At 41.8% G+C, this 23,126-nt stretch overlaps 1 protein-coding gene across 9 annotated transcripts in view; it reads right to left on the reverse strand.

Moving 5' to 3' along the window:
- The window catches only part of LOC139583389 (histone-lysine N-methyltransferase 2C-like), a 225,415-nt gene that overhangs the window by 130,314 nt on the left and 71,975 nt on the right, over positions 1 to 23,126 (reverse strand). For all 9 annotated transcript variants that reach the window (XM_071414413.1, XM_071414415.1, XM_071414419.1 and 6 more), the window contains one exon: positions 4,006 to 4,270. In XM_071414413.1, coding sequence (XP_071270514.1) covers positions 4,006 to 4,270 — 265 coding nt within the window. The remainder of the gene's footprint in view (positions 1 to 4,005; positions 4,271 to 23,126) is intronic.

The raw sequence follows: 23,126 nt of genomic DNA on the forward strand, positions 1-23,126 counted from the left end.
TTGAACACAAGTCCAAGAAACTGATGTGATATATTAAGCACATGTTTACTCCTAAACTCATTTAGGATTGCCATAACAAAGGGGTTGAATACTTATTGCCTTAAGACATTTGAACTTTTCATTCTTTATTCATTTCTGAAATGTTCGACAAACAAAATTCCACTTTGACATTATGGACTATTGTGTGTAGAACAGTGACACAAAACGTACATTTAATCAATTTCAAATTCAGGCGGTAACAACAAAATGTAGAAAAAGTAAAGTGTGAACATTTTCTGAAGGCACTGTACATACTCATCCATAAAGACACTCACACAAAGACTCTAGTGTATGCACACACACACACACACACACCAGCCTGACATTTCAGCTGACAGCTAAAGGAGCAATCTGCCGATAGTGTTGCTGATTTAGGGTGTAAATGCAATCAGGCGAACATGATATGGAGGTGAGGACGGCATGTGTGTGTGTGGGTAGTGCGTGCGTCAGCAGTGTATATGTATGAATTTCAGAACTGGGTGAGTGTATAGCAGGCTGCAGCATCTGAGTGTACAAATAAAAGTCTATGTGAGGTATATTCCAGTGTGTGTGTCAGCGTTACCATTAAGGAAATTGTGGCGCTGGACATTTGACTGGCAGCATTTTAAATTTACCAGACCCATATGATTTGGGTGCATAAGCTGATTAGTGCTCAGAATGACAGAAATCACATTTAGATTATAGTAATTCATAATTCACAGAACAAGTCGAGAGGATGCAACGATGTGCGGTGATTCTTACCAAATTCTGATGTTAGAATAACTGTCCACATTTACTTTGTCAGCCAACAAGACGAGTAAAGAACAGCAAAATCACTAGCCTACTGTATGTTAATCTACTATCCCCCATAGTAAAAAAGTTTACCTATTCTATGCCGGTCTAGCGATGGTTCTGTACTGCTGCAGCTCATTTCGTAGCAAAGTTTACAAATAACAAATAATAGACGCAAACTATATACTGTAATTACTCATATACGTACTACTTTGCAGTTGAAATATAATTGAGAAGGTTTTGGGGATAGCATTTCTTTCAACCCAAAAGAGTTAAATCATAACAACTGGAGTGATAGACAAATGTGCGCACCACACAGGCAGACAGATGCAATAACGCTGGAAATTAATTGACAGATATTGTGTTAGATTTGGCTTTTGAAGCCAATAGTGGCTAACCAGTGGTGGGATAATGTTGTGTTGATTAGATAGTAGCTGGGAGCTTGAAGTGTTTGATACTTGCGAGATTTGTTTATGACAGTTTGCGGTGGAACGCATGAACATTGCACGTACTTTCAGAAATGTTTAGCAAGCTACTCATAGGAGGGCTGCAAGCTACTGGTAGCTCACGATCAACCTGTTGAAGACCCCTGCTATAGACAGATTTGACTGGTTATGCTTATAGGTCTATCTATATATTTGCGATGGCCACTCCAATACCTTGACTTTGTTGTCCTTAAGCCATTTTGCCACAACTTTGGAAGTATGCTAGGGGTCATTGTCCATTTGGAAGACCCATTTGCAACCAAGCTTTAACTTCCTGACTGTCTTGAGATGTTGCAATATATCCAAATAATTTTCCTTCCTTATGATGCCATCTATTTTGTGAAGTGCACCAGTCTCTCCTGCAGCAAAGCACCCCCACAACATGACGCTGCCACCCCCGTGCTTCACGGTTGGGATGGTGTTCTTCGGCTTGCAAGCTTCCCCCTTTTTCCTCCAAACAAAACGATAGTCATTATGGCCAAACAGTTCTATTTTTGTTTCATCAGACCAGAGGACATTTCTCCAAAAAGTACGATCTTTGTCCCTATATGCAGTTGCAAACTGCAGTGTGGCTTTTTTTATGGCAGTTTTGGAGCAGTGGCTTCTCCCTTGCTGAGCGACCTTTCAGGTTATGTCGATATAGGGCTCGTTTTACTGTGGATATAGATACTTTTGTACCGGTTTCCTCCAGCATCTTCACACGGTCCTTTGCTGTTGTTCTGGGATTGATTTGCACTTTTCGCACCAAAGTACGTTCATCTCTAGGAGTCAGAACATGTCTCCTTCCTGAGCGGTATGACAGCTGCGTGGTCCCATGGTGTTTATACTTGCGTACTATTGTTTGTATAGATAAATGTGGTGCCTTCAGGCGTTTGGAAATTGCTCTCAAGGATGAAACAGACTTCTTTTTTTCTGAGGCACTGCGTTTGAAGGTAGGCCTTGAAATACATCCACAGGTACACCTCCAATTGACAAAAATTATGTCAATTAGCCTATCAGAAGCTTCTAAAGCCATGACATAATTTTCTGGAATTTTCCAAGCTGTTTAAAGGCACAGTCAACTTAGTGTATGTAAACTACTGAACCACTGGAATTGTGATACAGTGAATTATAAGTGAAATAATCTTGTGTCATGCACAAAGTAGATGTTCTAACCGACTTGCCAAAACTATAGTTTGTTTAAAAGACATTTTTGGAGTGGTTGAAAAACGAGTTTTAATGACTCCAAACCAAGTGTATGTAAACTTCCGACTTCAACTGTATGTGTAGATAGATACATATATACATATACATATATCTATCCATCCATCCATCCATATATATATAGAAAAGCTGATAAAGAAATAAAGAAATATATTAATTCGTTTTTTACCGGCCAAAAGCCAGCTATAACCAGCTAACAGAAACCTACGTGTGTTAACCTCCAGAAGTGCTTTCTCCTGACCTTTTCTGCTTCACACTCCAATGAGCCTTAATATAGTGCCAAAGATGACCTTTAACAGGGCCCCATCTAGAGCTCTCACACACAAACACACAACTATAACTGCACTGCCCTCAGCACAGACAACAAACCAAAAATAGGCTGTTTTAAATGTACTGTAACTGTGCCCAGACACACACACACTTCAGTTCAATCCCAATCATACAGTCAGCAGGGTAGTACATGCCGCGTAAAAATAAACACCAGAGGAAGTCATCACATGTTGAGTCCCTCATGTAAGTAGTACTAAAAAACTGTTGTACATGTTAAGATAGTTATATTTTAACTCAGCCAGCAATCAATATCAAGTCCTCACAGCAAAAGTACAAGCTAAAATATAGTGAATTAATGACCTGTAATGTGGCCTCCCTCCCCCACTTTGCATTGTGTTGTGTTAATGGAAAGTTCCGCTGAGCTAAATTGACACGGTAGCGACACACTACTCTCAATCAATCCAATTTAAAGCCCCTTTTACATCAGCAGATGTCACAAAGTGCTTATACAGAAACCCAGCCTAAAACCCCAAACAGCAAGCAATGCAGATGTAGAAAGTCAGTGGCTAGGAAAAACTCTGCAGAAAAGTCAGAACCTAGGAAGAAACCTAGAGAGGAACCAGGCTTTGAGGGGTGGCCAGTCCTCTTCTAGCTGTACTCAAATACTAATAAGACCCCCCCCATCCCCAAAAAAGGGGGCGCCGGGACCTGCTGAACTACTCGGTGCCCCCTTCAACCTCACACATCTTTATTAATACCATTTATGATCAACCATGAACATAATCAAGACAGTCCACTTACTTCCCGACGTTCCCCTTAAAATCAATTACCCGGTTCGTAATCATAAATCACACAACAAGTTGTCAGTCAAAACATTGTGGAGGCAGCGGTAGTGAAACACAGCTAACCTGAACACTAAGTAGCGTCATTGATTTCACCCTGACACCACGGTACAGTGTGTATGGTGGCCTGGAGACACGGTTCAAACACTCCTTCAACCCCTCAATTATAACGTCGTCTTTCCACAGACCACCGTCATTAGAATGACATTGTGATTGAATGCTTATGACTGAAGCTCCATGTCTTCACAGTCTTGGCTATATGCACATGAATACTGAGCTGGCAAAGACAGTGTGGTTGATTTTCTGGTCACTTGTTTAAAGACATTGAGGGCAAACACACACAGGGTTGAATCCTAACAACCATACCCCAAAGTTCTTGTTCTGTAACCACTCACCTCTGTGCTCCCAGAGTCTATGGCTTTGTCCACATAGAGCAGCGAGTCCTGGGCCTCGCCGCGACATACCCCCTCGGACCAGGCGGCACAGTGCAGGTGGGCACAGCACTGGCCTGTGGGGTCAAACAGGGACTGGACGTTGATGTCGTCGGGGAGGCCGATCTGACCAAGCTCGTCCCAGAACTTGGGGGCCGGCTCCTCGCTGAATGGGTCCGTGCTGCCGGGTGCCGAGGAGGAGTGTAGACCACTGTCCGGAGAGCTGACCCTGGAGAGAGAGAGGGGAAAGATCATGTTGAAGGTCAAGTTTATTCTCACCAACATAGCAGTTAATACAAACATGGCAAATTCCTTTCTAAATACACAAGAACATAAATAAAGGGCAAAGTACCTAAACTAAGAACACCAAACATCATGTAAAGCAGCAAAGAAAAAAAACTGGCTAATAGAGAAAGAATCACGAGAGAGCCTGGTATCCAATTTAAAGGGAGAGCTTTGTGCATAGTCTGGGATTTACTGGATATATGCGTCTGCTTGGGATGGGGGATGGGATTGCTGTCATTAAAAATCTAATCAAAAGTTTATTTGTCACATGACAGAATACAGCAGGCGGAAACCACTCACTTACAAGCTCTTCCACAACCATGCAGAGTTCAATATCAGAGGTAGCAAATCGAAAATTGTGGCGGTGGGTAGCCTAGTGGTTAGAGCGAGTCCCCGAGCTGACACGGTACAAATATGTCATTCTGCCCCTGAACAAGGCTGTTAACGCATTGTTCCCCGGTAAGCTGTCATTGTGAATAAGAATTTGTTCTTAACTGACTCGCCTAGTTAAATAAAAGTAAATTAAAATAAAAAAAACACTAAAAGCTGTTATCCATGTATATGATCTTTAATTCAAACAGTGCTATGACACCATATCAAGGACAAGGAGTGCTCATTGACATGGTCACCACCACCATCCTCTCCTTCTGGAAGAAAGCATCAGGGTGGAGGTTGTCCCTTGGCTAATGCACAAGGACTGGTTGTTCGAGCCCACACAAGCACAAACATACTAGCTTGCTTGACACACACACACACACTAGCCAGCCTGAAACACACACAATCTCTCTCCATCCCTGCCGGATGCAGCCTATTCCAGCCAGTCTGGTGTTGTTGGATGAAGGCTCTCAGCCCACAGAGGAGCGGAAAAAAAGTGGGAATTACCATTTAAAAAGAGAGACCCCGGTTTGAGGAAGCCCTTTGGCAACAGTAGGGTGCTAGGGATGAAAGGCTACTGTATACTACACCCCCCCCCCCCCCCCCACACACACACACAAACAGGTCTACTATAGGGTTGTGTTCATTAGGGCGTGAAATGGAAAATGTTTTAAAGCACTTTGCAACAGAAAAAGAAGATGAGGGTTTCATTTAATTTTCTTCCATTTGGTGCCTAATGAACACAACTTCCTACTCCCAATATGGATGGGAGGGGATGAGAAGAGGATGGAAGAGGATAGTGCACTGATGGACTATGGTCCTGTCTTTTACATGTAACCAAGTCTTTGAATCCAAAGCTTCATCTATGAAGCTTTGGATGCAAAGACTTCATCTTTGAATTTAAGAGTTTAAGAGCGGTGAATTTAAGAGCGGTGCCATTTCCCTCTTAGACCCATCCCTCAGCTTTATAGCAAACCAAGTGGCGGAGCTGCTATTGGGCTGAGAAACAACTGACAGATTATACCTTAAAGGGATAGTATTTCAAATGGAGGGTTTAATGGTGAAGGATCCAATGAGGGAGCCAAAAACCCTAATACGCAATCTCCTATCCGTTTTCCTCCACTTTCTCTCCCTCTCGTGTTCGCTCTAATTTTGCTCAGCTGTGACTTGTTCGCCAGTAATTTTAACTTTGCCGTGAAAACGCTGCAGCTTTAATTATGAGCTAAATAACCTTATAGAGGTTATGGACATGTCTTCTGCAAATTATTATTTGCCTAGAACTTATGGCCCAATAGTCTTATTTGCAGAACCATATGTTATTCCATTGGGTATGCCTTTTTGCAGATGGATTGAAATGAATGATATCAGAAGTTGCTTATTCGTGTGATATCAACAGCCTTTCCATGTGTTCATTTACCATAACTAATCATAGTGTTCAATCAAAGCTGTATAAGTTGATTCAGGCCAAGCTGTCCAGGGGGAAATGTTTCAAAACATAATTTTTTGGACAAGTTCAGATAGTACCTCCCCATTTCATGCCTAGTGAACGTAACACACATTTATCCAAACCAAGCCCATATCCCACCTTGGTGAATGGTGAATGTGCTGGCTCCATGTGTGAATAGGAAGATGAAAGCGGTGTTAAGGTGTCAGCATTCTTTTGTTCGCATGGCGGTTAGCGGAAGTCGGCTAGCCGAACTGAACGGGAGTGCACACTCTCTTAAGAAACGATAAAAAAGCTGCAATAGTGTTTGTCCATTTTGAGACGCCGTAGCCAGTATACACTTCCTGAAAAAAGATAACAAGAAATCTGTCATAAATTGACGTTCTTTCTGAGGAGATCTTTGTCACACAATTTTACATCTGACCAAGATGTCGGTGCAATATTTCTAAATGAGAAAATGTGCATGAAAACGAGTCGAAGGGGTTTTGACTTCAGCTACCGTCATCAGCTTGCCTCAATTTTTTGGGAGCCCAAACAACAAAAATAAATAAAATAAAAACTTACTGGAGGACAAAACGTCATGAAATATGCACAAACTCTTCAGATCTTTTTAGTCTAGGAAGCATGCGGACGCCTTTACTCTCTCACTGAGAAAAAGCAGTGTTTCATTAGGCCTGTGATTACTTTGGGCCTGTCAAAGCTACTTTCAATTAGATCACCTTAATGAGAAAATAATTAGCGACTACACACACACACACACACACACACACACACACACACACACACACACACACACCCAATAACTATAGAATAAAGAAAGCGCGATGGACAGACACAGACCAATTCATGCATGTATACACAAATGCAGAGAGCGAGAGGTGACATGAACTCACTCATGCACATTTATCAACACATGCACTGTCATGAGGTCATGCACCCCCTTACAAAACCTTTCATCTTATTACCAGACAAAACAACTTGCATGGAGAGTGACAGTTCATCGAGTCCATGAAGTAAGTAGAGGGACTTACACTTGAGTTAAAGTACATTTCAAATCAAACAGGCAAAAGTCAATTCAAGAGTTAGGCTACTTTCTCCACCGTCTCCTCTGATATATCCCTAAACGGTGATTCATCGCGTTGCTATTCAGGCCAAAACAGAATTGGGTCACTAGGGCTCAGTTCATGTGAACTATCCCCGGTCCACCTTAACACTTCTCTGACACGGTCCACCTTAAAACTTCTCTCTCTCTCGCTTGTTATTGTTTTCATTCCTAGCTCCCTCTGTCTAGAACTGGCACAGCGCCAGCACTGGACTGACCGACCAATCACAGGGCTCCAACGCGACAATGCACTGCGCCGCGTTGGCCCCCTGCCAGGAACCTCGCTGGGTGAGAGCATTACGTCACCGCCCCCTCGGATTGGTTCAAAAGAGCTGAGCAAATTAGGAGGCCGGCCAATGGGCCCTGGGGTGTCTTCTGACGGTAGGTCTTTGTCAACAGTGGATCACGTGGAGCTGAAGTGACAGGGGGGAGGGAGAGAGAACAGACAGAGAAAGAAAGAGAAAGAAAGAGCAAAAACAAGCAAGAGAAATAGTGACAGAAAAATTAAGCGGTGAGGAGAGAGAAAGAGACACACAGACAACTGGGGAGAGAGCGAGAGACCAAGATAGACAGGCAGAGAGAGACAGGCAGGGAGAGGGAGAAAGAAGGAACAGCACATCAGAAATCAGCTCAACGTAACTGTAGAAACCAGAGAATCAAACCACTTCTGGGAAAATTGTAACACACTAAAACAACAAAGAGTTATCTATCCAAGACAGAGATGTATGGATAAACCACTTCTCCAATCTTTTTGGCTCTATAACAAACAGCAAAAAAATATACATGATCAAATACAAATCTTAGAAACAACTATTAAAAGACTAGCAGAACCCACTGGATTCTCCAATTACAATGAATGAACTACAGGACAAAACACAAACCCTCCAACAAAAAAGTCCTGTGGTGTTGATGGTATCCTAAATGAAATGATAAAATATAGACCAAAGTCCTATTGGCTATACATAAACTTTTGAACCTCATCCTCAGCTCTGGCATCTTCCCCAATATTTGGAACCAAGGACTGATCACCCCAATCCACAAAAGAGGAGACAAATTTGACCCCAATAAATACAGAGTGATATGCATCAACAGAAACCTTGGGGAAATCCTCTGCATTATCATTAATAGCGTACTCGTAGATTTCCTCAGCGAAAACAATGTACTGAGCAAATGTCAAATTGGCTTATTACCAATAGGGATGCACGATATAGTCGGTGAACATATCTGAATAGGGCCAATATTAGCTAAAAATGCCAACGTTGGTATCGGCCAGATGTTGGGCCGTGCATACCTATATAACGTAGGTACAGGACGTAATGTCGCCACGTAAAATGTTGCGCTACACGTGCATCACAGCATTCCTAACCTAGCCCACAATGTCTACTGTGTGGATCGACAAGTCAACAAGTCGAGCAGGCATTTGAAAGAGTAAGAAAATGTAAGCCACTCAAAGGCGAAATCCATTAATGGAATTCATTGCCCTTGACAATCAACCTTCCTCTGTCTTGGGTGATGTTGGCTTTCGCCGACTGGTCGAGCACCGGTACACACTACCGAGCGCTCTATTTTTCAGATGTTGCCCTACCGGAGTTACACAGTAATAGTGTCACTGCTATTAGCTTCATGAAATACACACTATGGATCGCCGTTTGGGTCTTTGCGTGTCAAAAAAGATACAGTAGCACTGTCAAAGCTGTACAAAAACGTCTACAAACAAGCAAACACCGGCCACGAACGATGTGTTTTCAATACCGCATTGGCAATAAAGCATAATTTGTTAGACCTCAACGTCTGGGGAAGCTAGCTAGCACCAATACAACCAGCCTGAAAACAATAGAAACTGCAGTAATTTTCATTATTCGTAGTAATGATTTAGGAATCCTTGTGAATAAGTATTAGCTAGGTTGCCACTTGTTGTTCGCCTGTTGATATTGCCAACTACTTAACCCTGTTGCCCAAAGCTAACATTATAAGTAGCCACCTAGCTTCATATGGTTAGCGATGCTCGACCAGACGGTTATTTTGAAGGCTAACTGCAAAGTCCGCTGTTGGGGCTAATCCTTATTGTGGCTAGCTTCACATAGATGGGTCCGACCACCATTAATCAAATAAGAACTGTCTTATAAATTAGGGTTATTTTAGATGATGACACCTAGCTATATAGTTAGCTAGTTAACTATAGCTACTGAAACAGATGTCGTTTTGCAATGTTTTTGGGGAAGACTACATTGATTGCACCCATGAGCTAGCTAGCTTTTTTTTTAATGACCAGCACTGTAGGTGTGGAGACAACTTTACCAGCATCATAGCATACGTATCGATGAATCGTTGTGACACATGAAATACAAGTGATGGTGTAATCCATGTGTAATAACAATGTAAAAAAATTATGAACGTGTATAAATGATTATTTGATGTGCAGTCATATTCAGGTAATGATTGGTCAAATAGTGTTGTTTGACACGCAACGACCCAAACGGCGTTCCATAGAAATCCTGGTTGAGAATTAAACAACTGAACAACGAAACAGCACGTAAGTGAAAGAAATAGGTTTTGATCATGTTTTACTGGTAATGGGGACATACGTAAATGCCAACAAAATAACTTTTTGGTCAGTGTGGTGTTTGTGTAACCTTTATTTAACAAGGCAAGTCAGTTAAGAACAAATTCTTATTTACAATGACGGCCCGGACGACACTGGGCCAATTGTGCGCCGCCCTATGGGACTCCCAATCACGGCCGGATGTGATACAGCCTGGATTCGAACCAGGGACTGTAGTGACGCCTCTTGCACGGAGATGCAGTGCCTTAGACCGCTGTGTCCATGTGTGTGTGTTAACTATGTAACTGTGCTAGAATGCTTAAAAGGCCGTGAAAATTTTAAATATCGATATCGTTTTTTTTGGCAGGGAAAATATCGGATATCGGCCAAAAATGTATTATTGGTGCATCACAAATTACCAAATTACCGTACAACAGATCACTTATTCACCCTGCACACCCTAATTAACAAAAAAAACAAAAACAAAGGCAAAGTCTTCTCATGCTTTGTTGATTTCAAAAAAGCTTGCGATTCAACTTGGCATGAGGGTCTGCTATACAAATTCATGGAAAGCGGTGTTGGCGGAAAAACATACAAAATTATAGAATCCATGTACACAAACAACAAGTGTGCAGTTAAATTTTGCAAAATACTTATCTTTCCACAGGGCCGTGGGGTGAGACAGGGATGCAATGTGAGCCCCACCCTCTTCAACATATATATCAACAAATTGGCGAGGGCACAAGAACAGTCAGCAGCACCCAGCCTCACCCTACTAGAATCTGAAGTCAAATGTCTACAGTTTGCTGACGATCTGGTGCTTCTGTCCCCAACAAATGAGGCCCTACAGCAGCACCAAGATCTTCTGCACAGATACTGTCAGACCTGGGCCATAACAGTAAACCTCAGTAAGACAAAAATAATGCTGTTCCAAAAAAGGTCCAGTTGCCAGGACCACAAATACAAATTCCATCTAGACATTGGTGCCCTAGAGCACACAAAAAACTATACGTACCTCGGCCTAAACATCAGCACCACAGGTAACTTCCACAAAGCTGTGGACGAGCTGAGAGACAAGGCAAGAAGGGCCTTCTATGCCTTCAAAAGGAACATAAAAGTTGACATACCAATTAGGATCTGGCAAAAAATATTTCAATCGGTTATAGAACCCATTTCCCTTTATGGTTGTGAGGTCTGGGGTCCGCTCACCAACCAAGAACACACAAAATGGGACAAACACCAAATTGTGACTGCATGCAGAACTCCGTAAAAATATCCTCTGTGTACAACGTAAAATACCAAATAATGCATGCAGAGCAGAATTAGGCCGATAGCTGCTAATTATAAAAATCCAGAAACAAATAAATAAATATACATACAGTTGAAGTCGGAAATTTACATGGGTCATGGTTCACCTTCCAGCAGGATATCTGTCCTAGTCTCAAATCTCTGGAAGACAAACAGGTTTCCCTCAAGAATGTCCCTGTATTTAGCGCCATCCATCATTCCTTAAATTCTGACCAGTTTCCCAGTCCCTTCTGACCGGTTTCCCAGTCCCTCCCTAATTTTTTCTTTAAGCAACGGCCTTTTCTGGCCCCTCTTCCGTAAAGCCCAGTTCTGTGGTGCATGGGATGTTCAAAGTTTATATATTTTTTATAAATAAACCCTGATCTGAACTTCTCCACAACCTTGTCCCTGGCCTGTTTGGAGAGCTCCTTGGTCTTCATGGTGCCGCTTGCTTGGTGGTGCCCTTTGCTGAGTGGTGTTGCAGACTCTGGGGACTTTCAGAACAGGTGTGTATATATACTGAGATCATGTGACACTTAAATAAAGTCCACCTGTGTGCAATCTATTTAACAAATTATTTGACTTCTGAAGGTAATTGGTTGCACCAGATCTTATTTTGTGGCTTCATAGCAAAGGGGGTGAATGCATACAGTTGAAGTCGGAAGTTTACATACACTTAGGTTGGAGTAATTAAAACTCGCTTTTCAACCACTCCACAAATTTCTTGTTAACAAACTATAGTTTTGGCAAGTCGGTTAGGACATCTACAAATTATTTCACTTATAATTCACTGTATCACAATTCCAGTGGTTCAGTAGTTTACATACACTAAGTTGACTGTGCCTTTAAACAGCTTGGAAAATTCCAGAAAATTATGTCATGGCTTTAGAAGCTTCTGATAGGCTAATTGACATAATTTTAGTCAATTGGAGGTGTTACTGTGAATGTATTTCAAGGCCTACCTTCAGATTCAGTGCCTCTTTGCTTGACAACATGGGAAAATAAAATAAATCAGCCAAGACCTCAGAAAAAAAAATTGGAGACCTCAACAAGTCTGGTTCATCCTTGGGAACAATTTCCAAATGCCAGAAGGTATCACGTTCGTCTGTACAAACAATAGTACGCAAGCAAAAACACCATGGGACCACACAGCCGCCATACCGCTCAGGAAGGAGACGCGTTCTTTTGTGCAAAAAGTGCAAATCAATCCCAGAACAACATGAAACAGGTACAAAAGTATCTATATCCACTAAAGCGAGTCCTATATCGACATAACCTGAAAGGCCACTCAGCAAGGAAGAAGCCACTGCTCCAAAACCGCCATAAAAAAGCAAGACTACGGTTTGCAACTGCACATAAGGACAAAGTTCGTACTTTTGGAGAAATGTCCTCTGGTCTGATGAAACAAAAATAGAACTGTTTGGCCATAATGACCATTGTTATGTTTGGAGATAAAAGGGGGAGGCTTGCAAGCCGAAGAACACCATCCCAAACGTGAAGCACGGGGGTGGAGCATCATGTTGTGGGGGTGCTTTGCTGCAGGAGGGACTGGTGCACTTCACAAAATAGTTGACATCATGAGGTAGGAAAAGTATGTGGATATATTGCAACATCTCAAGACATCAGTCAGGAAGTTATAGCTTGGTCGCAAATGGGTCTTCCAAATGGACAATGACCCCAAGCATACTTCCAAAGTTGTGGCAAAATGGCTTAAGGACAACAAAGTCAAGGTATTGGAGTGGCCATCACAAAGCCCTGACCTCAATCCTACAGAAGATTTGTAGGCAGAACTGAAAAAGCGTGTGCGATCAAGGAGGCCTACAAACCTGACTCAGTTACACCAGCTCTGTCAGGAGGAATGGGCCAAAATTCACCCAACTTATTGTGGGAAGCTTTTGGAAGGCTACCTGAAACATTTGACCTTTGTTAAACAATTTAAAGGCAATGCTACCAAATACTAATTTAGTGTATGTAGTAAACTTCTAACCCAATGGGAACGTGATGAAAGAAATAAAAGCTGAAATAAATCATTCTCTCTACTATTATTCTGACATTTCACATTCTTAAAGTAAAGTGGTGATCCTAACTGACGAGAGAGGGACTATTAACTTGGATTAAATGTCAGGAATTGTGAAAAACTGAGTTTAAATGTGTTTGGCTGAGGTGTATGTAAACTTCTGACTTCAACTGTATGCACGCATTACATATTTTTGAATTTTTTCAAAATAAGTAATTTTTTTCATTTCACAACCTTTTCTCAATAGGGGGGCGCTGTTCTCACTTTGTAAAAGATCGTTCCCAAATTAAACTGCCTCGTACTCAATTCTTGCTCGTACAATATGCATATTATTATTACTATTGGATAGAAAACACTCTCTAGTTTCTAAAACGGTTTGAATTATATCTGTGAGTAAAACAGAACTCATTTTGCAGCAAACTTCCTGTCAGGAAGTGAGACATCTGAAATCGAGGGCTCTGTTCCAGGGTCAGTTTATTAATTTGCATGGAATCTATGGGTCTACATGCACTGCATACGCCTTCCCCTAGATGTCAGTAGGCAGTGAGAATTGGAATGGGGTGTATAGCTCTATCTGAGGCCGAATAAGACCTGTTGGAATGACGCGACCACTCTTTAATTTCTTCACCATGGCGCGAATCGGTCACCTGGATTGCGTTCTGAAAAGCTGTCGTTATAGGCCTTAGATATATCCGGCTCTGATTTTATTCGATATATGTGTTAAAAACATCATCAACTAGTTATATTAAACCGACTTATATCAGTTTATATAAGTTTATACCGATTTTCGGTATTTTCTTTGTGATGCGTTCTGGGGATTTGGACACTTCTGTGCCGCATGGCTAACGTTGGCTAGCGTTCTACAGATGATGACGACATTCTACAACCGAGCAACGATTATTCTGGACAAAGGACAACTTGTACAAGATTCTGATGGAAGCTCATCAAATAGTAGGAACGATTTGATGTTTTTTCGTATTTCTGTCGAAAATGTTTAGACGTAATTTGGGCGCTGATTTTGGGTGCTGTATCGCTATAATGTAAGCTGTAAGTCGTACTAAAGTTAATTTTAAAAATCTAACACAGCGGTTGCATTAAGAACTAGTGTATCTTTAATTTGCTGTCCAACATGTATTTTTTAGTAAAGCTTATGATTAGTTATTTGATTAGAATAGGTGCCTCTCCAAGATTTCTCCGGACAATATTTCTGCATTTTCACTACGTATTCACATTGTTCAACCACGATTTGTGCCGCTAAATATGCACATTTTCGAACAAACCATATATGTATTGTGTAATATGATGTTATAGGACTGTCATCTGATGAAGTTTGAGAAGGTTAGTGAAAAAATTAATATCTTTTGCTGGTTTATTCGCTATCGCTAACGTGTCTTGAATGAATGCGGCTGTGTGGTAGGCTATTGTAGTAAGCTAATATAATGCTATATTGTGTTTTTGCTGTAAAACACTTAAAAAATCTGAAACATTGGCTGGATTCACAAGATGTTTGTCTTTCATTTGCTGTACACCGTGTATTTTTCATAAATGTTTTATGATGAGTATTTAGGTATTTCACGTTGGTTTCTGTAGTTATTCTAGCTGCTTTGGTGAGATTTTGTGATGGTGGCTGCAATGTAAAACTATGATTTATACCTGAAATATGCAAATTTTTCGAACAAAACATATGCTATACAATAAATATGTTATCAGACTGTCATCTGATGAAGTTGTTTCTTGGTTAGTGACTATTTATATCTTTATTTGGTCGAATTTGTGATAGCTACCTATGCAGTAAAAAAAATTGTGAAAATATGCGGTTGGGTCTTTTGCTATCGTGGTTAGCTAATAGAAATACATATTGTGTTTTCCCTGTAAAACATTTTAAAAATCGGAAATGATGGCTGGATTCACAAGATGTGTATCTTTCATCTGGTGTCTTGGACTTGTGATTTCATGATATTTAGATGCTAGTATTTACTTGTGGCGCTATGCTAGGCTATGCTAGTCAGCTTTTTTACTGATGAGGGTGCTCCCGGATCCGGGATTGTGACCAAGTAGAAGACTATTTTGTGTATATTACATGAAATCCAAATAAAAATCAATTTAAATGACAGGTTGTAATGCAACAAAACAGGAAAAACGCCAAGGGGGCTCGAATACCTTTGCAAGGCACAGTACCTACAGTGAGGGAAAAAAGTATTTGATCCCTTGCTGATTTTGTACGTTTGCCCACTGACAAAGAAATTATCAGTCTATAATTTTAATGGTAGGTTTATTTGAACAGTGAGAGACAGAATAACAACAAAAATATCCAGAAAAATGCATGTCAAAAATGTTATAAATTGATTTGCATTTTAATGAGGGAAATAAGTATTTGACCCCTTCTCAATCAAAAAGATTTCTGGCTCCCAGGTGTCTTTCATACAGGTAACGAACGGAGATTAGGAGCACACTCTTAAAGGGAGTGCTCCTAATCTCAGTTTCTTACCTGTATAAAAGATACCTGTCCACAGAAGCAATCAATCAATCAGATTCCAAACTCTCCACCATGGCCAAGACCAAAGAGCTCTCCAAGGATGTCAGGGACAAGATTGTAGACCTACACAAGGCTGGAATGGGCTACAAGACCATCGCCAAGCAGCTTGGTGAGAAGGTGACAACAGTTTCTGTGATTATTCGCAAATGGAAGAAACACAAAAGAACTGTCAATCTCCCTCAGCCTGGGGCTCCATGCAAGATCTCACCTCGTGGAGTTGCAATGATCATGAGAACGGTGAGGAATCAGCCCAGAACTACACAGGAGGATCTTGTCAATGATCTCAAGGCAGCTGGGACCATAGTCATCAAGAAAACAATTGGTAACACACTATGCCGTGAAGGACTGAAATCCTGCAGCGCCCGCAAGGTCCCCCTGCTCAAGAAAGCACATATACATGCCCGTCTGAAGTTTGCCAATGAACATCTGAATGATTCAGAGGACAACTGGGTGAACGTGTTGTGGTCAGATGAGACCAACATGGAGTTCTTTGGCATCAACCCAACTTGCCGTGTTTGGAGGAGGAGGAATGCTGCCTATGACCCCAAGAAACCATCCCCACCGTCAAACATGGAGGTGGAAACATTATGCTTTGGGGGTGTTTTTCTGCTAAAGGGACAGGACAACTTCACCGCCTCAAAGGGACGATGGACGGGGCCATGTACCGTCAAATCTTGGGTGAAAACCTCCTTCCCTCAGCCAGGGTATTGAAAATGGGTCGTGGATGGGTATTCCAGCATGACAATGACCCAAAACACACGGCCAAGGCAACAAAGGAGTGGCTCAAGAAGAAGCACATTAAGGTCCTGGAGTGGCCTAGCCAGTCTCCAGACCTTAATCCCATAGAAAATCTGTGGAGGGAGCTGAAGGTTCGAGTTGCCAAACGTCAGCCTCGAAACCTTAATGACTTGAAGAAGATCTGCAAAGAGGAGTGGGACAAAATCCCTCCTGAGATGTGTGCAAACCTGGTGGCCAACTACAAGAAACGTCTGACCTCTGTGATTGCCAACAAGGGTTTTGCCACCAAGTACTAAGTCATGTTTTGCAGAGGGGTCAAATACTTATTTCCCTCATTAAAATGCAAATCAATTCATAACATTTTTGACGTGCGTTTTTCTGGATTTTTTTGTTGATATTCTGTCTCTCACTGTTCAAATAAACCTACCATTAAAATTATAGACTGATCATTTCTTTGTCAGTGGGCAAACGTACAAAATCAGCAGGGGATCAAATACTTTTTTCCCTCACTGTATATATTAGGTGAAATAACACAGTGTTCCACCACCGCAGACAGATTTGTGACCGTTGCCATAAGAAAAGGGCAACTAGTGGTGGTCAAACACCATTGTAAATTAGGGCTGGGCGGTATACCGTATTTCATGATATACCTATATTGATGCAGGGACCGGTTTGGGTTTTTATTTTACCTACTATAACGGTATTTGAATGTTTGGTTTATTAAATGTGATACGCCATGTGTAATGTCAATTACCTGAGTCATCTCTCTCTCTCTCCACTCTTTCTCAGACCTTAGCCACGCCCCCGTCACTCAAGAAGCGCATTTGATGTTCCTCAACCACGTAACACTTACGTTCAGTCTGCCTGGTCAATGCAGCACATGTAACATTGTTGATGACAACAATGCTGTTTTCATTTTGCTTCTTAATATAAATCCACTAGCCTTCTATAATGACACTATTAGTTTGTTTCTTACATCAGGAAACAGGTCGTTTGTCTTTTTTTTAGCCAGTTGGCCTAAATCTTGTGAGATGCTAATTGTTAGGCGCTAATAGCTAGCTAGCTAATAAATGTACTGAGTAAGAGCAAACGTAGCTAGCCAATACAGCTGGATAACACCACTGATGGTATAGACCTAAATCAGCATGTTATTTGTGCAACAGTATCTTCTAAATCAAAGACGAATATGCAAAGCAAGAATATGTTAGCTACATGAAGTTGCCAAGAGAAAACATGCTATGTAGCCAAAGCTAATAGGCTCCCATAGGAAACACTTTAGTTCCTACGCTGTCACAATAACTCCTCCCTGGCATTTTAATTAATTGTCACCTCAAACAACACTGTATTCAAAGTGCCCATATATTCTAACTATAGAATTAGAATAGTCATTCTATTTCCATGATGACTCCAACAGTTCTGCTCTAATTCGCAAGTCAAATGGCAATTGCAACATTTGGTTGAATATAAGTGCTAGATTATTTGCCCATATCGTGCAGCCCTACGTGGCAATGTGGACATTATCTCAATTGAGCAGTGGTGTAAAGTACTTAAGTAAAAATACTTTCAAGTACTACTTAAGTATTTTTGGGGGTATCTGTACTTTAATATTTTTGACAACTGTTACTTTTACTTCACTACATTCCTAAAGAAATGCATGTACTTTTTACTCCATACATTTTCCCTGACACCTAAAAGTACTCGTTACATTTTGAATGCTTAGCAGGACAGGAAAATGGTCCAATTCACGCACTTGTCAAGAGAACATCCCTGGTCATCTACTGCCTCTGATCTGGAGGACTCACTAAACACTAGACTCACTAAAAGCTTTTTTCCATCTATGTAACATTGCAAAAATCAGACATTTTCTGCCCAAAAATGATGCAGAAGAATTAATCCATGCTTTTGTTACTTCTACGTTAGACTACTGCAATGCTCTACTTTCCGGCTACCAGGATAAAGGACTAAATAAACTTCAGTTAGTGCTAAACACGGCTGCTAGAATCCTGACAAGAACCCAAAAATGTGATCATATTACTATTGCTAGCCTCTCTACACTGGCTTCATGTTAAGGCAAGGGCTGATTTCAAGGTTTTACTGCTAACTTGCAAAGCATTACATGGGCTTGCTCCTACCTATCTTTCCGATTTGGTCCTGCCGTACATACCTACACGTACGCTACGGTCACAAGACGCAGGCCTCCTAATTGTCCCTAGAATTTCTAAGCAAACAGCTGGAGGCAGGGCTTCTTCCTATATATAGAGCTCCATTTTTATGGGATGGTCTTGCCTACCCATGTGAGAGACGCAGACTCGGTCTCAACCTTTAAGTCTTTATAGAAGACTCATCTCTTCAGTAGGTCCTATGATTGAGTGTAGTCTGGCCCAGGAGTGTGAAGGTGAACGGAAAGGCACTGGAGCAACGAACCGCCCTTGCTGTTTCTGCCTGGCCGGTTCCCCTCTCTCCACTCTCCACTGGGATTCTCTGCCTCTAACCCTATTACAGGGGCTGAGTCACTGGCTTACTGGTGCTTTTCCATGCCGTCCCTAAGAGGGGTGCGTCACTTAAGTGGGTTGAGTCGCTAAAATGGTCTTCCTGTCTGGGTTGGCGCACCCCCCCTTGGGTTGTGCCGTGGCGGAGATCTTTGTGGGCTATACTCGGCCTTGTCTCAGGATGGTAAGTTGGTGGTTGAAGATATCTCTCTAGTGGTGTGGGGGCTGTGCTTCGGCAAAGTGGGTGGGGTTATATCCTGCCTGTTTGGCCCTGTCCGGGGGTATCATCGGATGGGGCCACAGTGTCTCCTGACCCCTCCTGTCTCAGCCTCCAGTATTTATGCTGCAGTAGTTTGTGTCGGGGGGCTAGGGTCAGTCTGTTATATCTGGAGTATTTCTCCTGTCTTATCTGGTGTCCTGTGTGAATTTAAGTATGCTCTCTCTAATTCTCTCTTTCTTTCTTTTTCTCTGAGGACCTGGGCCCTAGGACCATGCCTCAGAACTACCTGGCAGGATGACTCCTTGCTGTCCGCAGTCCACCTGGCCGTGCTGCTGCTCCAGTTTCAACTGTTCTGCCTGCGGCTATGGAACCCTGACCTGTTCACCGGACATGCTACCTGTCCCAGACCTTCTGTTTTCAAATCTCTAAAGACAGCAGTAGCGGTAGAGATACTCTCAATGATCGGCTATGAAAAGCCAACTGACATTTACTCCTGAGGTGCTGACCTGTTGCACCCTCGACAACTACTGTGATTATTATTATTTGACCATGCTGGTCATTTATGAACATTTGAACATCTTGGCCATGTTCTGTTATAATCTCCACCCGGCACATCCAGAAGAGGACTGACCACCCCTCATAGCCTGGTTCCTCTCTAGGTTTCTTCCTAGGTTTTGGCCTTTCTAGGGAGTTTTTCCCAGCCACCTTGCTTCCACACCTGCATTGCTTGCTGTTTGGGGTTTTAGGCTGGGTTTCTGTACAGCACTTTGAGATATCAGCTGATCTTAGAAGGGCTATATAAATAAATGTGATTTTATTTGAAATGTCTATATTTTTTTAACTTTTGTGAGTGTAATTTGATTGTTTATTTCCCTTTTGTTTCTTGTCAATTTCACTTGCTTTGGCAATGTAAACATATGTTTGCCATGCCAATAAAGCCCACTGAATTTCGAGACAGAGGGGGCAGCAACAGAGAACGAGAACAGAGAGCGAGAAATAAACATGGAAAGAAAGAAAAACATGGGAAAAGAGCAAAAACTAGCAAGGGAAATAGCGACAGCATGAGTGAGCGGAGAGGTGACAGAGAGAAGAGAACTTGACAGGGAGACAGGACGAAGCGCGACAGAGAGAAGAGAACTTGACAGGGAGAGAGGACGAAGCGCGACAGAGAGAAGAGAACTTGACAGGGAAAGAGGACGAAGCGCGACAGAGAGAAGAGAACTTGACAGGGAGACAGGACGAAGCGCGACAGAGAGAAGAGAACTTGACAGGGAGAGAGGACGAAGCGCGACAGAGAGAAGAGAACTTGACAGGGAAAGAGGACGAAGCGCGACAGAGAGAAGAGAACTTGACAGGGAAAGAGGACGAAGCGCGACAGAGAGAAGAGAACTTGACAGGGAAAGAGGACGAAGCGCGACAGAGAGAAGAGAACTTGACAGGGAGAGAGGACGAAGCGCGACAGAGAGAAGAGAACTTGACAGGGAGAGAGGACGAAGCGCGACAGAGAGAAGAGAACTTGACAGGGAAAGAGGACGAAGCGCGACAGAGAGAAGAGAACTTGACAGAGAGACAGGACGAAGCGCGACAGAGAGAAGAGAACTTGACAGGGAGAGAGGACGAAGCGCGACAGAGAGAAGAGAACTTGACAGGGAGAGAGGACGAAGCGCGACAGAGAGAAGAGAACTTGACAGGGAGAGAGGACGAAGCGCGACAGAGAGAAGAGAACTTGACAGGGAGAGAGGTCGAAGCGCGACAGAGAGAAGAGAACTTGACAGGGAGAGATGACAAAGCGCGACAGAGAGAAGAGAACTTGACAGGGAGAGATGACAAAGCGCGACAGAGAGAAGGGCGACAGAGAGAGATCAGAAAGACATACATTGAATTGAAATTGAATTGAGACAACAGCGACAAAGAGAACAGAGAGAACATAGACAGAACAAACATAGGCCAGGGCTGGAGAAGCTGGTAGGGCCTGCCAGTGAAATCCTCGCTTTTCCTTCATGGATTTCTCTCCTCTACCCCTCCATCAAGTGACTAATCATTGGGCACCACATTAATTGACCCAAATTGAATTCTAGTGCCTGGGTTCATTAGCATGCGCTTATTTATTTGGGTCACGGTACTCTAGCTCTCTTCCTCCCTCTCTTTCCCTCGCTCTCCATGCCTCAAACAATGCATAATAGGGGAGAACGCTCATTTTGTTTGATGGAGAAACTTGGACACAGGGGTTAATCTGTTTCCAGCCAGTGAGCAACAAATCCCTGGGTAATATTCATTAGAGTACACCGTGACAAAAGGTTTTGCAAGGCAAACAATTGCACTTCTTATTGGACTAGTTCAAATAATCCCTCACTGTTTAAGTCAGTTTTCTTCTGTTTGGTGCCTAATAAATATGACCCTGAAGAATATTTGAGTAATTATTTCACTTATTTAGGTCCAGCAGCTTCTCTGGTGGGAGTCTGGGAGAAGTATTCAATCTTTAAACCTAACAAATATGCTTACTATTTATTTACCATTTACAAATCACATTCCATCACCAAGAGGTAGGTAGTGCCTTGCAAAAGTATTCAGACCTCTGATTTCATCACCTTTTATTGTGTTACAAAGTGGGATTCATATTGATTTAATAACTTTTTGTCAACAAATCTACACAAAATACTCTGTCAACGTGGAAGAGGAATTAACATTATTTTAAGTTTAATAGAAGTTAACTAAAATAGTCATTGCATAAGTATTCAGCTCCCCGAATCAATTAAAAAAAAATAAAAAATAATGGGCGATCCACGATATATATCTACATTTTTTAAATGTTCTCTCTAAATAAGCTTTGTTGTACAATTAAAAGGTCAAATACACTGTATTTAAAAAACAGTCAGCAATAAGCTAATGAATTCAAAGCTTGTGAAATTATACCTTGGCTGAATATACGCCTTCCACAACCATAAGACCCACTAATAATTGAATTATTTTATCAAAATAGTTGTACCTGATTTTTTTGCAATAATCACTGATCTGGCTTTCAGGTCTGTCTATAAAAATTGCCTTTTTGTTAAATTTAACCAGAACCATGCACATTCACTAATAATGTAGCTGGCACTATAGAAAATGAACATTGGTCTCATGAACAATGTCACATGCCCAAGTGCTAGTGAGTAGCCAGCTAATATTTTTATTTCAAGTTTAGCCAACTTGGATCTAGGTCAAATTTCACAAGCTCCGAATTCAGCTAACAAGGCAAAACACTTGAATTGTTCTGTCCGCCTCCAACTGTTTGAACAGCATGCAAGCCTGTCAACTTTGTTCAGATGTTGAAATCAAGCGGCCTACCTTATTTCTCAGAATGAAAATGTGTCGTAAATTCCTTAAAGGTTTTATGCAAATTGCATGTTTATAAAACACAGAATAAACAGCTAGTATAACAATCTTTATTTGACAAAAATGCTTCTAGCGACACGTGGACAGTAAAGCTCACGCGACAAACTGAGTATTACTTTTCCAGAATGAAAGTTCATTGGTGCAGTCATTTTAGTAGTGTCTGGTCTGCTCAACATTTGAAGAGTTTAAACATATACGGGGGTATGGTTCAAAGGTTAACTTCTCTATTACAGTAAAATAATGGTCCCCATGTGTTACGTTGTCCACATGACCCATTCAGTTGGGCCAAACCTCAAATAGTGTGTTGAAACCAGATGTCAGAGGGGAAGAAGTGATGTCTCATCTTTAAGGTTGTGAGTGGGAGGGGCATGGGAGAAAGAGGCGAAACGAGAGGTTTCACTCTCGCCAAAATAAGCCCAATGCGTTTCTCTGCACTTATTTTTTACCTAAACTTGTCGCATTTGGAATATGGCGCAAAAACAAATTAATCACCTTAATTTGATATATCGCCCAACCCTAGTTTGCACACCTGGATCGTGCAATATTTGCCCATTATTCTTTTAAAACTGTTCAAGCTCTGTCAAGATGTTGGTGATAAGGGCTAGACAGCAATTCAAGTCTTGCCATAGATATTCAATCAGATATAACTAACTTCGCCACTCAGGAACATTCACT

Source organism: Salvelinus alpinus, chromosome 8 (assembly GCF_045679555.1).
Source record: "Salvelinus alpinus chromosome 8, SLU_Salpinus.1, whole genome shotgun sequence".
Lineage (NCBI taxonomy): Eukaryota > Metazoa > Chordata > Actinopteri > Salmoniformes > Salmonidae > Salvelinus > Salvelinus alpinus.